Here is an 18,038-nt window from a genome sequence, read left to right as displayed (position 1 = left end):
CATTCACAAATCAGGTGCAGTTTACTTAAAAAATAAAACAGAGAGCTTCAAGGCTAATGGAAGGTAGGCAGTACTTGTCCTGAAAGTCAGGCGTGGATCCAGATAGTCTATAAAGCAGGAAGTGAAATATGACTGCTTACCCAATGCACCATTTGCTATTCTCTCGTGTCATTGGGGTATGGTGTATGCCGCTACTCTGTAAAATAAATTAATTATGTATAACAGAAGAAATTAGCATAGCAACGTGTTATCACCAAATCTGCATTGCAAATATCTGCCATGTTCACTGAGTTCATCAAACACTTATTTTGGAAAAACCTGCTCTCTGGCTTGCAGAGGCAGGTTGGGAATATGAGTGTAGTCAACACAACCAATGATGTTCGGGAAACATGCCAGTGGGTAATCACGCGTTACCGGCATTAATATCCGCATTTTACTTAGGTAAACAGATGCAATGACTCATGTCAGACAACATAGCATTAAAAACGTGCCCAAGTGTGCAGTAGAAAATGGGCTGCCTCTTTCTAGCCACCATAGCCAATGTTCCCTGGAAAGAGTCAATGGAGCAGAGAGGAAAACAGAACATTCAGTAGCTTTTCTGTTTTGCAGACATTGTTTCAAGATTTCAGGTTCAGCTCGCTCCAACCAAATAGATCCAGGATAGTACACTGCTACAGCCTTTAATACCTCAAGCATTTGTTCTTTACACATTTGTAAAGAAAAAGACACTCTTCCAACAATATAGCAACTCTTTTGTTTTTCTGGGTGAAGGGTGAGGTTTTAGTCTAACATGTACAATAATATCCCCTCCATGTTGTTTTCCATCTACTTAATTTATGAAATCACAGTTCTGCTTTCATTGAAGGTAAAAACTGAAGCAAAGGCCACCATGTTCTCATTGCCAGTTGAGAACAAGTGCTCTTTCTATGTTGTTCAGTAACGAGGGCTATTTCATGAAAAAACATGATTTACTCGTCTAATAAGTAACATCCAAATTTAATTGCGATACAATAATACAGAAATTCTGTCTAAGTATGATTGTGCTACACTTTACTCAGTGTAACGTTTGCCAAACAAAACACTCGTAATATATGAAGTGCTCCAGAAATTGTAAGAAATTAATATAAGCACATCATTTCATTTCAAACCTGGAGTGCAACTACGTGCCAGAAAATGAGCACCAGAAAGACCATTCGCAAATCCAGGTCCTGTGGGGGCCTAAATATGAATATACCTGGAAACAAGTTAGAAGTGACTTTATTGTCTGTGTTAAGCTTACTTTAATAGGGTTCATTGCTCAGAATCCAGTATTAATAGGTTCAACTAACTAACCTCTGCACAGCCATGTTCCCCTGCGCTGAGTCCTTGTCTGCGGGTATCTGGTAGCTTGTTTTTTTTATTTCAGCACTAGTAGCAGATGCTCAGTCATAGGCTTGTCCATTAACATGAGGGAGCTCCTGGACATGTCCTGTGACCTGGGGGGTGCACCAAGCATGCCCTCGTTTTACTGGCAGAGGACTACTGCCCCTGTCATGGGTTTAGCACCTAGTGAGGTGGTGGCCACCTATTGTGTTTTGTAAATCCATAGGGGCAGATTTATGACGTCTGGCGCATCTCTGCTAATCAGCAGAGATGCGCCAGAAGAGTTGCGACGCATCTGCCCACCCGTGCGCCACCATTGATGCGCCGCATTTACAATGCGGCGCACCGTGGCACTCGGATGGGCAGATGCGTGACGCATCTCCTGTCGGAAAGGCGGCGCATTGCTGGAGTTGCGTCGCAAGCGTGACGCACCTCCAGCAAGGCTCGGGGGTGCCCTATCCCTTACATGCTGCGTCAATCCTTTCGCCTGCTTCAAGCAGGCGCAGGGTTTTGACGCAGCATGGCCTTAAAAGTGACTGAGTGAAATCTTGTAGATTTCACTCAGCCACTTTTAGGAGACGTTCCTGCGCCGGAACGCCCCCCCCACTGCTCCAGAACGCCTACATGTGGCGCAGGGCTTTATAACGTGACGCATCTGCCAGATGTGTCACGTTGTAAATATCCCGCAGCATGGCGCAGGATTTGCGCCGCCGCTGCGTCACAAAAGGGACGCAACGGCGGCGTAAATGAGGCGCAAGGAGCTCATAAATCTGCCCCATAGTTGTTACAAGACTTTTTTTTATCTGTCATTGGAGTTGTGGCCTCCAGGCCCTCTCATATAAAGTTCAACTTCTATGCTGTAACCCTGATTCTAGTCCTAACAATCCAAGTGTATATAAACCGTGTTTGTTTATGTAACTTGTGTGGTACATGAATTATGCAAGTAATGGAGGCCTGGAACACCGCACAATAGACGGGACACCCGCGTAGGAGGACATGGAGGCCAGACTCTAAGGAGCAGTAACCCATTTCCCAATGTGTTTTGTTGCATCTGCTATCAGTTCCTGTATATTATTGCATTTATCATGTGTGGAGGATAAATGACTTTTCTTTTTTTAAAGTAAAGCACTGGGTTTGATAATTAGTTACTATTCTGCTAGTTGACTATTGATTGCTGGGTTGGCACTCCCCACGCTACCTCCCTGAGAAGCCTGTGACTGCTAACACTAAGAGTTAATTGCTGAAGGAGTTATACTTGACCCAGTTTGTAGAATCACAGTAGATGGACCCAGGGCCATCAATGGCAGATGGCTGAGTCCCAAAAGCTCCTGATTGCCCTGTGCCCCAATGGCCTAAAAGGCTGGAATGTATTTTATTATCTTGTGAAATTAATATCACAGTACACAGGTTCTAATACATTCTACTCAGAGTTGAAGTCTTTAGTAAATTGTGTGTTCTTGAGTTTTGACTATGTTTATTCACTCATAATGTAATCTGAGGCACTCCCTCTCAAGACCCTGCAATCTATGAGGCAGATCAAGTCCCTGCAAGGATGGCCCAAGATTTTCATACTGCAGTATATGTTGAGTAAAATAAAAAAAGTCTTCCCATTTGATGTCTCATCTGCACTAGACGCAATATTGGGAAATGCGTGCACTTTATGTTGAATGTAGTGATAAATATTGATCAATTTGAACGACATTATGAATTGTCTGAAGCAAATGTTGCATAGTTTCGTTTCTGCTTGATGATACATTAACTTGTTGATGTCTGCTTATGTGCACTATACATACTATTTTGATATCAATCGCCAGAATAAATTCATTTAGTGTTGTTACATAACAATCCTTTAGTTAATTGTACATGTCACTAGTTGAAAAGGTCAATTTCTTGTCAATGTCATTAATGGGTAGTATCAAAGTTTATGCATTTCCTACATATACTCTGAAGAAACAATATTAATAACTTATAATTTACATTGCCCTTTATACAACAGTTTATGCTGTTTATAAACGCTGTAAACTAATGAGGAGAACGGCTGAGCTAGCATTTAAACTCAAACACGTCTTACGCCAGCAGCAAACCATTTTGCTGGCTTACGCCCCTTGTTGTATATTATTTAATCTATTGCCTTTAGTTTCATCTTTTAACACAAACACTGAATTTTATGCTATGTTGTTTTCATGTTGTTAGACTGCAGTGGTAAGCAAATTGCCAGGATAGATCTTGGCAACCCGCTATTTGGTGTTTTTTTTTAATACATATTCAGATTACCAGATCCATACAATTATATTACAAAGTTACATATAATTATTTCTTAAGAAAAAAAACTTTTTTTATCACACCACAAACTGCCTCATCTTAAAATACTGAAAATTATAGTCGTTTTTATTGACCTACTTCATGGTCTTCACTCAATCAAATCTGATGGCTTTTGCCTCAATTACGACAGGTAATCCCTTTGAAGGTGCTCAGTTCACTAAGATATCTTTTTCCGGAGTTGGTACTTTTGGGAGTATGTAAACTCATAGCTACTTTGAATGCTCCCCAAGGTCAGGTCTGTAATGAGGGGCATGAGGGCCACCATTATTTTTTGGCAAGCAAGTTTTTAAACCCTCCCTGTTAATCCCTTGCGTGACCCCAAAATGGCTGCCACAATGTTCCCTACCACGTCGTGCTACTCCTCTGAGATAAAAACAGACTTAGACCAGACCTCGGACACTCCCCCATCCGGCCTACCCTACAGGATAAGAAATCTTGAACCTATCTCTGACCGTGGTGACCTTGCTTGAGGTTCCGTGTGAATTGGAACGACACTTTTGGGTGTTTTGAATATGGACGAGTCTGGTATCAGCGAACCGCAAATGGCGAGTTTAGTGGGTGTACGCGTTTTCGCTACGCTGCTATGTACGGATCGTCTCATTTCTAGGTATGTCCATTCGAACCTCCGGGTTCCATTTTAGATGCGGCATCCATTTTGTCTCTTGTCCTCAAGTAGCCAGCGAACGGACCTTGTCCGCTTTGTGACCCTGGGATTCCCAAGCTTTCACGGAGGACACGTGTTCCTTTGAGGGTGTCTTTTATGATGAGGGAAATGACACGGCAGAGGCAGATGGCCCCGCTCAGGGCTCATCTTGCCGTACTGGTCTATTGTTTCAGTCATGCTTGCATTAGTCACAAGGTCTTTGATTCTGCGATCTGGTTTCCGTTATTACCCTCTACACTCGTTTCGAATCTGTTGTGCATCCTTGTTCTTCCTTTGCATCTGTTTCTGTCCTTCCTCTTAATGTGTTTACAGCCAGAATGGAATGTGCTTAATGTGGGGATGATCTGCTTTTACAGTTGGGAACCGGCAATGAAGCTGAAATTGTATTCCGGGTTTCTGAAACATGAATGCGACCCTTTTGAAGTTTACTGTGTGAACTAAACTGTAACCTTTGTCTGCCATGTTGTTCTATGATCAAAATGTGTATAAAAGGAGCGATCCACTTGTGCAATTTGAAGCAGTCTCCCAGAACCTACACGTTGTGTACTTCTTGCGATTTCTGTATCCCTGCAGTAAATAAACGCTGATCTTTGACGCCGCCGGAAGTGTCCCGAGTCTCTGTGTTTGGTACGCCGGAACAGGTAACCCACGAAGGTTTCAGGTGTTGTCCCCTGGCACCGCTGGGCCTTAGAATAGCCCAGTCCTTCAGTTGGCGCCCAACGTGGAGCGACATCAGCGGTACCGGTCCAAGCCCGACGATCGTGAGGAACTTCGTGTGAAATCTCCGAGGGAAGGTGCACCCCGCTTCATCGATCCAGTTGTCGAAATAAGTGGCCCGAAGACTTTTCCCGCGAAGATTCCCGCCTCCTGACGGCTGCGACGGGCTGATACCCTGACTGTCGACCTGTTTTGGCGCCTGGCGTAGTCCTTTGTACGGCGAGACGATAGACGGGCCTTCCTGGTGACGCCATTGCTCTTTCAGTTAAGTATTTGTGGGTCGCTCCCAGAGTTCTTGGTTTAACTTGGTTGTTTGCATGGTTCCATTGCATTTGTGGTTCTTAGTTGTTGGTTCTTAGTTGTTGGGTTTTATTTGACGATTGCAATTGCCAAAAACCGAGGGTCTTGCATTTTTGCGAGGACATTGTTATTCGATAGCCCTTGAAGTTTGTAAGCTCGGTTAGTGTGCACGATGCCTGGCCGTAGTACTTTGTTTGGTTTCCTTAAATGTTGCAGCACGGATTCCCGACTAGAGGATTCATGCCCGATACCTCCGGTTGGAACTCCAATTTATGAGCTCTATAGTCGCCATGGCGTGGGTCCTATTGTGTATAATGACTATTGGATCCGTTACACTAAAAATGATGGTGTTCTTAGTTGGCCATCACATGGTAGTTTCGAAACTGCAATCCTAGATAATCTTGAAGCTAAATTGTTTAAAAGGAAGGCTAGGCCGGCCATGTTTGATTCCTTTCGGTTATGGCGCAAAGAGGCCAAGCAGAAAGAAATCAAACAGATAAAGAAAAATAAGAGAGAAGGTGTTATTACGGTGATGCAAAATGCAGAACAGTATCAGCGGGATAAAGATGAGAAGGAGCAGGAAGTTAGCGCTCGACTTCATCATATGGCGGTGGATAGATGTTATCCGGCATTACCGTCTGTTTCTGATAAACCTGGCGAGGAGGTGATAGAGGATCCCCTATTATCTTATCTCTTGAAATCACCACCTCCCTATGCTCCAGATATTGTGGGTCCGGTGATTCCTCCTGTTCCTCAACCTGTTGTTCTGGCGGCTGCTGGTCAGCCTGCCGTTCCTCCTGTTCTTCTGAATCCCCTTGTGCCACAGATTGTCCATCCTCCTTTATCGGCTCCTTTCCCTACTGCTACGAGTGCAAGGTTGTCCGGGTATGAGTTGACGCTTTTGGCAAGTCATATACAGATCAAGCGTTGTAATGTGCTGAATCCGGCGACATTGTTGCCGATTAACATGGAACTAGATGGTGTACCACCACATGATTGTTATTTACGAACTGAGGAAGAAACGAAGGGTCGTGTAGACCTGAAAAACACTCCGTTGGCAGATCCTGATGGCACTCTGTATGTGGATGGTTCGTGCTTTAAATTGCCGAATGGTGATGTGACAACTGCATATGCTGTAGTGACATTGAGCACGGTTGTGGAAACCGCGAGATTGAGTCAGAATTCAGCGCAAGCAGCAGAATTGATTGCGTTAACAAGAGCGTGTGTTTTGTCTAAAGGAAAACGAGTGAATGTGTTCACCGACAGTCAGTATGCATTCGGTGTTGCGCATAGTTTTGGGCGATTGTGGAGAGAAAGAGGATTTATGACATCGCATGATACGAAGATCCAACACGGGCAGCTCGTGAATGATCTTTTGGATGCACTTACATTGCCTAAACAGGTAGCGATTGTTAAATGTAGTGCACATCAAAAGGTTACGGAAGATGTTGGTCGTGGTAATGCATTTGCCGATGAGATTGCTAAGGAAACGGCCAAGAATCTTGCAACCCGAATGTATGTTGCGGGATCAGTGAGATGGCCGACGGAGACTGGTATGTGTGAAGACACTGTTGAGAGTGTGAAATCAATTCAGAATGAGGCCACTGAAACTGAAAGAACCAAGTGGAAAGAAAGTACGGGCAAGTTGGACATGCATGGATGTTGGGTTGATTTGACTGAACGGCAGAGGTGGATGTTACCGGATGCGTATGTATTAGCTGTCGTGACTATGGCTCATGGGTTGTCACACATTAGTGCGAAAGGTATATGTAAGTTATTGTCCCCAGTATGGAGGAATGATGGTATTGGTAAGTGTGCTGAAAGGGTGGTTAAAAACTGTATGGTGTGTTTGATGCATAATCCTGGGAAGGGCACCCCCACACCACCTGGTCATTTTGCTCCTCCTGCCTGTCCTTTTGAGGTTATCCAACTGGACTTCATCCATATGGAGAGATGCAACAATCTGAAGTACGTTTTGGTTGTGGTTTGTGCGTTCTCCAGATGGATCGAGGCCTATCCTCTTAAGGATAATACTGCTCTGTCCACAGCGAAAGTCCTACTGAAGGAATACTTTCCACGGTATGGAATGCCAAGGATTGTGTGGTCAGATAATGGAAGCGAGTTTGTGGGAAGTGTGATGCAGAGTGTGTATAAGGGCCTTGGAATTCGACAGAAATTCCATAGTGCCAATCATCCCCAGGCAGCGGGTCTAGTTGAGGGGTACAATGGCACTCTGAAGCTGAAACTTGCAAAGATACAGGCTACGACTGGTTTGTCATGGCCTGATGCCTTGCCTCTGGCTCTCTTATCGACCAGAGCGACCGTGCACTCTCGAGTAGGGCTCAGACCCTATGAGATTGTGTTCGGCCGCCCTGCAAATATTTGGGGAGTCCCGAGACCTAAGGCCTTTGATAGTCTTGAGTATCCAATGCTAATTGATTATCTTCATGATCTGACTATTAAACTAAGGTCTATTCATCAACAGGTCTTAGAAGCTTTGCCAGCACAGACAGAGGGTCCTGGACATCGGCTCCAACCAGGCGACTGGGTTGTTACCCGAAATTTTGGTCGAAAGCATAACCTGGAGCCGAGATTCGTGGGACCCTACCAGGTGCTGTTGGCGACGAGGACTGCAGTTTGGTTGGAAGGCAGAAAGAATTGGGTACACGCCGGCCATACCAAAAAGGTGCCGATCCCTCTCCCGACCGATGGTTGGGTGAGAACTGGTATAGCGGCAACGGAAACTGAGACTCCTGTATGTTTTGTGCCGTTCAGCGATGCCCAGCCTGTAAGAGACAATTCATTGCCATCGCAGTCAGACACACCTGTTGAGTCGTCAGTTGAAGAGAATTCGAGGTCTGAATCACCATCCAATCGACTGAACACTGTTTTACCAGCTGAACAATTGTTTGACGAGCAGACTCGACCTAGAAGAGATCGATATTTTCTTCGTCCACGTAATAGAGACTAATAAAATGTTCCTTATATTTTTCCTTTCCCGTTGCCAAGAACATTACGAACAATTACATCCTTTTCTGCATTTTTGAGTTTTATGTATGTTTTTCACAGCTGAAGAGATTTGTATTAAGCTGCGTGTTTTGGGAAAACCTATCATCCGGGTTAACCGTAGGGCCGTGCGGGTACTCCTTTCTGTTTAGCAGGTTTCTGACACTAGGTTGGTTACTTTTTATCGACTCCTGGGAACTCCTGGGAATTGATAATCGCTACTCAGAACGAAGTGCGTCAAGTACGTACGGACGGTTTTTAGAGGATGGCGTTCTCTAAGCTGTTGGAAGTAGAAAGGATGTCGGCGCAAAAATCAAAATTGCACAAGATTGTACGAACGAAGGGTTTTTTGTTTCAGGTACTTCTGTTATTTCTGACTGTATCTCTGCTATTGGTGGGTGGAGTGTATTTCGGAATACAGTCGCTGTTGCCTTCCATTTCACCTACTCTTTCTCCTAAACTGAGTTCTACTACCACTGTTTCACCACATTCCTTTCACCTTCTGCCACAACATGAACAGGTTAGACGTGCGGAATTCATGAATAACTCCTTCGTTCAGCTCCTACATCAGCATCAGTTGGTGATGAACACTACCAACTGTTGGGTGTGTGGGTTAATGCCACATACCATGGATAGGGGTATTCCGTATTTGGTTCTTCCGTATAGCTCCCAAGGGTCAGCACGAGCATTCCAAACTATGTTCCGTAGTGCACTGGATTCCTACCCCAGTCGAGAGCCACGCTCTGCAAACTTTGGTCCTCGTCCATACCACAAGCCTTTGGCAATAGCGATTGCGGATTTAGATAGAGATGTTTTTGATGCATCGCTTATTCCAGATGAAGAGGTGCAAGCCTATAAGGACCTGAGTGAAGCTGAGTATAGTACGTCAGTGGGTGATAGACAGCTCAAGAGCTCGTCTCCAATATGGATCGTACCCCACCTCGGTAATTTCTGCTTGAAGGGTCTTGGTCGAAATCCGAGAGCGCAACTCGGGAACAGTGCTTGCACTGATACGTATGTTCTCCCGATGCTCTCTTCCCCTGTTTTTCTGACTGCCAAGGGTACCTATTTCGTATGTTATGAACGTGCATATACATGGTTGCCCCGTGACTTCTCGGGAACTTGTTATATCGCGAATCTTTTACCACCGACCTTTTCAGTTGCCTCGGACTATCACAAGACTAGAGTTGTGAGAGGCGTTATTAGCGAAGAGGACACTGCTGGTCAAGAAGCAGGAGACTTCTTTAAGGGTTTCTTGCCGTTTTGGGGACCTATGGTAAATAGTAGAAACCTGAGACAGTTGACCCGTGTGGTAGAGATGACTGCTAACATAACTGCGAGCGCTCTTGGTAATTTAACAGCAGAACTGCAGGCGGATAGACTTATGACGTTACAGAACCGTATGGTTCTCGATGTTGTTCTTGCAGATAGAGGTGGTGTGTGCAAAGTTATCCATTCGAGCTGTTGCATTTTCATTCCTGACAACGCTCCAACTGTTTACCAAGCCATCTCGAAGTTGCATAAAATTTCTGAGTCCATACACGTGGACGAGGGTAATTGGACACTTCTAGGATGGTTCTGGGGCCTGCTATCCACTTGGGGTTGGAAGATTCTGATGATTGTAGGGGTCGTTGTAACGTTCCTATTCACGTGTTGTCTTTGTGTGCAGTGTGGTCCTGCCTTATGTAGTCTTTGTGCTACAGCGTGTATAAGACGGCCATCTGTTACCAAGGAGACATTGATGGATAGAATGATGTTCCAGCAACAGCTGAACGATCTGATGAATATCGAAATCGACTCTGATCTCGATTAGTGCTTGCCTACATGAGGGCAAAAGGAGCGTCTGAGGTTCCGTGTGAATTGGAACGACACTTTTGGGTGTTTTGAATATGGACGAGTCTGGTATCAGCGAACCGCAAATGGCGAGTTTAGTGGGTGTACGCGTTTTCGCTACGCTGCTATGTACGGATCGTCTCATTTCTAGGTATGTCCATTCGAACCTCCGGGTTCCATTTTAGAAGCGGCATCCATTTTGTCTCTTGCCCTCAAGTAGCCAGCGAACGGACCTTGTCCGCTTTGTGACCCTGGGATTCCCAAGCTTTCACGGAGGACACGTGTTCCTTTGAGGGTGTCTTTTATGATGAGGGAAATGACACGGCAGAGGCAGATGGCCCCGCTCAGGGCTCATCTTGCCGTACTGGTCTATTGTTTCAGTCATGCTTGCATTAGTCACGAGGTCTTTGATTCTGCGATCTGGTTTCCGTTATTACCCTCTACACTCGTTTCTAATCTGTTGTGCATCCTTGTTCTTCCTTTGCATCTGTTTCTGTCCTTCCTCTTAATGTGTTTACAGCCAGAATGGAATGTGCTTAATGTGGGGATGATCTGCTTTTACAGTTGGGAACCGGCAATGAAGCTGAAATTGTATTCCGGGTTTCTGAAACATGAATGCGACCCTTTTGAAGTTTACTGTGTGAACTAAACTGTAACCTTTGTCTGCCATGTTGTTCTATGATCAAAATGTGTATAAAAGGAGCGATCCACTTGTGCAATTTGAAGCAGTCTCCCAGAACCTACACGTTGTGTACTTCTTGCGATTTCTGTATCCCTGCAGTAAATAAACGCTGATCTTTGACGCCGCCGGAAGTGTCCCGAGTCTCTGTGTTTGGTACGCCGGAACAGGTAACCCACGAAGGTTTCAGGTGTTGTCCCCTGGCACCGCTGGGCCTTAGAATAGCCCAGTCCTTCAAGCTTTTTGGCCGATGCCCGGTGGAGCTACTTGATAGCTATAGAGGAGATGAGCTGTGGGCTACCCCTTCGACCGTCCCCTACCCAGCCGACATTGGCCAGACCTTACTTCGTCTCTCCGTCATACTCTTCCTTCTACCCCTTTACTTCACCCACTTTCTCCTTTACGCTCCATTTATCCTTCCTCTTTGCTCTCTAATTGTTTCCTCATTGAGACCTAGCCGCTTGACTGAGGCCAGGTGGAGCGACCTGATAGCTATAGAGGAGATAGGCTATGGACTTCCCCCTCGGCCGTCACCTACCCAGCCGGACTTTGGGCAGACTTTCCTTCGTCTCTCCATCCAACCTATCTCCATTCTTTCTCCCTCCTACACCTTTACCCCACCCCCTTTCCCTTCTAAGCTCCATTTATTTTGTCTTCCGACGCTCTTGAAATGTTTTTCTTGTAAATGATGTAACTTGTAACTGATGTAATTCTTTAATTTTGTGGATCCTTATGTAAAGCGCTCTGATGCCTCCGGGTCTAGCCAGCACTATATAAAACTCAAATAGATAAAAATAAAATAAATAAAATACTGTAAGTCTTTGCTAACCTATACATTTGACAGCTCCGAGCCAAACATTGAGATCTGCTATGTACACCACCCTTTTATTTGCTCATCACCCTTTTTGCTAGGTCCCACTGATGCTTCGTATGCTTATTTTGTCCTTTCCGCTGTGAAACATTACATTGAAAATGCATCACAAACAGCAAGATCGCATTATAGTAATTGTGATACAACCTATGTTGGATAATCGGACTGCCTTTAGCCGTGCTAAGAGCATTAATCAAAAAAGGACTTTTCATTGGTATATAAATTAGCTACCAGCTAGAAATCCTTTGCTTTTTGTGCAATATCATTTTTTTTCTCTTTCTGTGAGATTTTCCCTTTTTTTGTGTTTTTTTCTCCTTTCTCTAGCTTTCCGAGCCCATTATTTAATCCAGCAGTTTACTGCACCGAAGCTGCTGTTAGTAGACAGGTACAGTACTTTAAACACGTGGCTGAACAAGGTGAAACCGCTGAGGACTTGGAAACGTATGACCGCAGAGAAGGGAACGAGGATTTTCTAATTTGTAAAGCTTAATGAAGCATTGTTCCGGGGATTGTGCAGAAAACTTCTTAAGGGAATCATCTTTCCACCAGCCCGGCAATTCCACAGAGAGTAGTTCAAATGCGTAACATTCTGCATTGATAGCAAAGAAACGCCAGAGACTGCTAGAGGCTAGGCAGCTTAAAATAACTTTTGTGACTTTTTTGTACCGACTCCATTTGTGTTGATTTTCTTCATTTGCCAATGCAGTATTAGGGGATCATATCTGCAAATAAGATCAAAACCTTAAAGGAACAGCATCTTCCAAACATAAAAGGTTCCGGGACGAGGGGTAATACTTCATTATGAAGTCTGTAAAATCGACCCACAAAATATCAACTCCATAACATCTAAAACCACTACATCTTTAAGTTAAGTTTATATAGATAAGTTTAGATTTCATTAAATAGGTTTAGGAATGTTTTCAGAGGGAGAGGAGGTTATTGGAGGGATGCAGGTAAAGCGGGAGGCTGCTCTACAGGCAGGGCCAATATCCTCTGGATTTGCAAATTGATTTGGGTGAAAGGGGGATGCTGACCTTGGTGGAAGGGAGGGGTCTGGCTGGGGTGTACATTACATTTCTTCTTTATTGGTAAAAGGGACCTGACCAATTATGATTTTAAAGGTAAGGCATAGGATTTTGAAGATGATTCTATTTTAACTGAAGCCAGTGGAGTTTTCCTCCATGTTACAACCTGTTGGTGTTTTTTCCATCCGTGTATGCGGTGGACTCAGGGTATTTTATGCTTGTTAGAGTCTGTTGATGTGATGGACTGGTAAACTGTAGTATAGAGTTACATTTGTCGAGACAGGAGTTAGTGAGAGAGCCTGGGCAATGAGTTTTGTGAATAACTGGGAGAGTCCTCATGAGCGGTTTAAATTAGTCGAAGAGCGACTTAACCACTGCTAAATTGTAAGTTAAAGCTGAGGTTGGCCTCCCCGAGGGTTTCTTGCTTTCTCGTCCAACTGTTGATGGAAACATAACCCCCAAACATGGTGTGTGTGGTATATTGGGAATCAGTCTGTTTGAGGAGATGGTGGGGATTATAATACCAACATTTCAGTCTCAAAGTCACTGAGTTGATTACTGGTTTGGTCCATCCAAGCTTCAGTAACTTAGCAACCATTTGAAACAAGCTCAGAATATTTTGTGGAGCCTGTACTCTCAAGAATAGTGGTGTGTGTGTACAGCTTAGAAGTGCAAATGAAAGTGGGAGGAATGTATAAGATCCATGATAGGTTTGACACACATGTTAAAGTGGAGGGGAAACATGGGTGACTTCACAAGTTACTGGGATTGGAAGTGAAGTGAGCTCTCCTAGTATGAGTACCTGGGAGCATCCCTTGGTGAAGGATTTGAACCCAAAGAAGGGAGAGGTTAGAGATGTGGGCTACAGATTGTAGATGGTGCAAAAGGATGTTTCGATCCACTGTTTTAAATTTGGCAGACAAGTAAAGAAGGATCAGCATGCAGACCAATCACTTGCTCGACATTTGGAAGATAGCACTCCACACATTCAACAGTACCATGACGGATCAAAAGCTTGACTGCTGAGGATCATCGATATCAATGGAATTAAGGTGGGTTTGGATTTGTGAGGTGGCATATTTTTCAATAATTTTGGAAACCCAGTGGAGGCCCGCAGTGGGTCAATGTTCAATGGGATCTGCTGGATCGAGGAACGTGGTTTTCAGGAGTGACTGTTTACCTGGGTGTGAACCTCTTCACATTGTAGGCCTTTGTTCATAAATGGAGAAGAAATATGACGTGGCACTATTGGTTGCGCAAGGTTAATCTGGATTATTGCTCACTTTTAGGCTCTTTATTAGAAATGCTATTTGATCTTTGTTGGTGAATAAGAAGTGGAAAAGCTGAGCAGTATTTACAATGGATTGAGTGTCTGAGAAGGAGTTGACTACATTGTTGTGGAATTCTTGGACCATCTTGATACGGAGCCTATGGATTTGCAGCATTTTTGCTTGGGTGGTATGGTGGCAGTGGCGCAATTGAGGCTGACAAATTACTTGACTGTCTTGAAAAGTTCTTGAGAACAGTTGCTAGCACTTGGGTTTGACCCAAATGGAATTCTTGTTTGCCTTTGGAGTTGGCTTCATGATACGTGTTTCTGGCATGTTTGAGGGTAGCAATGAATGACCGAGCAGGGAAAAAAGGCCAGGTGGATTCCAGATTATGGAAGATACTGTCACGGTACCTAGATGTGTTGTTACTAATAGTAAATCTATACTCACCTGTATAAACTTTCCATGAAGATATGGTGTTAGGTAATATTTTGGAGTTTATATTTTTATAATTCAATGTTTTCGACTTCAATGTTCTGCTACACAACCCACAGACATTGCTGATGCCACCTTCGCACTGCCGCGTAGTAGAGCAACACTGCCTGCAAAGGGAAGATATGGAAACTTCACACTAATCTGTTCATCATTCAGTCCATGTAAATATATTCTTTGTCCTTCGTGTCTACAAAACATATAAATATGAAACTACTTTTCTTTGACTGAGGTCCAAGGAGCTAGAGTGGCTCCTAGTAGACTAGTTAAGTGATATGACTCTGAGAATTAACTAACTGATTACACCTTTACAGGTCATCTTCCCCAACCCCTCACCCTTTCACTCCCAAAGAATACACAGGCACACATCATGGCCAGACCTTTGAATCCACTCTGGCGAGTCAGTAATATTAAGGGTCATCTAAGTATGAAGGGCATCCACATCGAGCGGACACTTAAATTGTGTTAAAACCATTACTATTAGAACCATAAGGACATTGTTGCAGGAATGCTAATTGCAAGCCATACTCATTTAATGTCTTGATATAGCACTGACATAACCTCGTTGGGAGAAAACTATAATTTAACAAAGACAAGGTGAACAATATAACAGGTGCTGCTACAATTGAAGGAGAATTTTCTTTCAAATTGGATGCGTCCAAAATGCAGCTTCATAACTATCTCAAGTCAGTAATTTTTATAAGTCTGGAGTAAGCTATTGCCCAGGCAGATAACTATAAACAAATATATTTACCCCCTGTAGGTCACTGCCCAGGCGAATTTGTAGTCGTCCTGCAATGTACCTTGGTATATACAGTATTTTATATCAGTTTCACTGACTTGGTGTTTCCAGTACATATTCAGTTTTAGTAATGTCATCAATCTGAGTGATTGCTTGCAATGTTCAGAAATCTGACGTGTTTCATGGGCATTCTTGTTATAGGAGAATCCTAACATGATGCCCTATAAACAGCTTTGATGAGATACCTTCTGCAGTTGCTGTAACCACTTTCTCAGACAACAATCAAGATACATTTTTACATACATATGGTAATGTTTGGTTATGATTAACTGAGCATGAGCAGAATGTGTGAGGAAATGTCTGGCCTTTGTAAATATTGACAGAAACAAAGAAAATGTACTTGAACTACAAAGTGAAATTGAGGCAGAAGACTACATCTACCAGAATGCGCTTTAGAAACGTAGATATCGTATGTCGAATCCAGCCATGACTGATAACATTCAGGATAATAAGACCAAGACGTACGTAATTCAGGAAAAAGAAGCACCATTCGTGTAAAAATTAAAAAGTCTCATATAATAATGGTGGTGACAATAATGGGCCATTTCAGAATGTTCGGTTGTGCAAAGTTCTTTAACCCCTTCGCCGCGGCACGAATTCCGTCGCGGCGCTGGGGAGTTTAGGGGCAGTGCGGCGCCGCTGTGCTCATGACGGAACCACTCCGTCATGAGTCACGGGCGAGCTGTGCTCATGACGGAGTGGTTCCGTCACGACTCCGCCCACTGCGCTAATCACCCGCACAGGCGGGGAATTAGCGCCGCGTGGGCGGAGCGGCCGCCAAAGGCAGCAGTATGACGGAATAACTCCGTCATGAGCACACGGCGCCCGTGGCTCATGACGGAGTGGTTCCGTCATGAGCACGGAACGGGTTAAAAATGCAAATCGAAGTGTATTCTGCGCCAGGTGGTGCTCTGTTAGCCTTATATACTGATTTGTTTTCAGAGTATGGGTTATAAACATTTAAAAATGTCCCCTCGAATATAAAGAGTTAGATTTTAATGTTGCACATGGAACTTGGTGTACACCACCCACTAATCTCATTATTCCAAACGCATTACACAGCGTCGACGGTCTTTGATGAATTGGCGATCATATTACTGTAAAGAGGATTACCAGGGCATGTCTTGGGTTGTATTGCTGTAAATTTCTCATTTCAATGTGACTAGAGCTCCGGGAAGTTAATTAAAACTCGCTCCAAATCCTTGGTGAATCTCTCTCGCCAGCCCTCTTTTCACAATATTCTACTTGCAGTCAGGCCTCTGTGCACCGCGAGGAGTCTCGAATTAGGTGCTGGATTCTTGCAGAAGATTAATGAAAACAAGCACAAAATGGAGCTGAAATTAATTTGGGGGCGGGTAGAGGCGGGACACCTTCACTAATCACAAACTGCCACAACTGTCAGGCGTCGCCTCAGCTCTTGTCGAGCCCTGACAGTAAACACTTATCAAAACAATCTGACAACAAAGGCATGGTATCTCTTTTCATCATGTCTGTCTGTGCAACTGACAGGCAGGTTCAGACTGCTTAATTAAAGTCACATCAAATGGGCAATTAAAGCAATATTTGCAAGAGGACTTTGTACAATTTCTTTAAAACTGATCTCAGGCAAACTTTCGGGAGTGCCGTGCACTCTTGAGCTGTCTGGAAATAAAGGGATTTGTTGATTAGGTAGCTGCAAAAAAAAAAAAAATCTCTCGCATGTGTCCAGGGGCCAACCTGTGTTTTCAGGCCCTCCTCGGATGCTGTGTCTTTGTCACCCACTTTCAGTGTGTGTCCTGCCTCCGTGGCCAATCCACATACATGCCAACATTTTAGAAGAGGAAAGTGGGAGATTTTTAAAAAATGATCGAGACAATATATTTCCCTTATTGACTTCTATTAAAGGAGAAGCAATTTCAGGTGGGAGACAGCCAAAATAAAGCCATATTTGGCTTTAAAAATTGGGAGTCTCCTGTCTAAATCGGGTCTATTGGCATGTATGAATCCAATAACCTCTAGCCGTAGGACTTTAACTCCCAGGCATCTGTTCTGTCTTTTATACACCCTGACATAGCTGCCACTTGCTTTACACATTCTACTTATGTACCTTAGACTCTGCTCCTCCTCTGGTGTCCTTGCCATATTCCAAACCGCCTCAACTCTGACTCCCTACCACCTTTTTCCTCCACTTCAGAAAATCCTTACACGGATTTCACCTCATTTTCTAGTAAACGCCCATTAGCTATCTTCATCTTAAACTCCACATCCACACATATTTGAACACGAATTTGAGCACTACTTTGCTTAAGGCCGGTGATCAGCCCTTCTCAGGGTACAGTTCTGCGAGTAATCATTTTAACAAACACCATGAATAATGTGAATCTAGAAGCCGTGTACTCACTAGGTGGAAAGGGGAGAGGACCCAATCTCAGTGTTTGTCTTTCGTGCCGCAACTCTATCGTAGGAGAGATACAAATGTCCCCTCTGTATCTGTTCCACTTCCCCCATTTGTGGTCCCATTTTTTTGGGCATCCCCGTCCTTTAAATACTGTTTTTTCTGCAATCATTGCAGAGTCCATATCCTTAGGCCAGTCGCTCAACAACGGGACCGCCTCCACCCCCCACCGCTGTGCGATGTTGCGCTTCACGATAATGAAACCCATCGAGACCCAAGCCTGTTCAGCCTGGGAGAGGTCAGTCGCCTTCCAAATATTG

General features: G+C 44.1%; 2 protein-coding genes across 2 annotated transcripts in view; one reads left to right on the top strand and one right to left on the bottom strand.

The window, feature by feature from the left end:
• Positions 1-18,038, bottom strand: part of LINGO2 (leucine rich repeat and Ig domain containing 2) — a 3,888,832-nt gene that overhangs the window by 2,477,153 nt on the left and 1,393,641 nt on the right. The gene's annotated exons all lie outside the window — the stretch shown is intronic.
• LOC146862147 (endogenous retrovirus group PABLB member 1 Env polyprotein-like) lies at positions 8,637-10,184 on the top strand. The gene has a single exon (XM_085643228.1). The coding sequence runs from the start codon at positions 8,637-8,639 to the stop codon at positions 10,182-10,184; it is 1,548 nt and encodes a 515-aa protein (XP_085499354.1).

Source organism: Triturus cristatus, chromosome 2_2, assembly GCF_964204655.1.
Source record: "Triturus cristatus chromosome 2_2, aTriCri1.1, whole genome shotgun sequence".
NCBI classification, from domain to species: domain Eukaryota; kingdom Metazoa; phylum Chordata; class Amphibia; order Caudata; family Salamandridae; genus Triturus; species Triturus cristatus.
The sequence above is the reverse complement of the archived record's forward strand: the minus strand, read 5'-3'. Positions and strand labels throughout refer to the sequence as shown.

What these genes read in the sequence shown, in the direction of transcription:
- LOC146862147 (XM_085643228.1), top strand. Translation starts at nt 8,637, where the DNA reads ATGGCGTTCTCTAAGCTGTTGGAAGTAGAAAGGATGTCGGCGCAAAAA.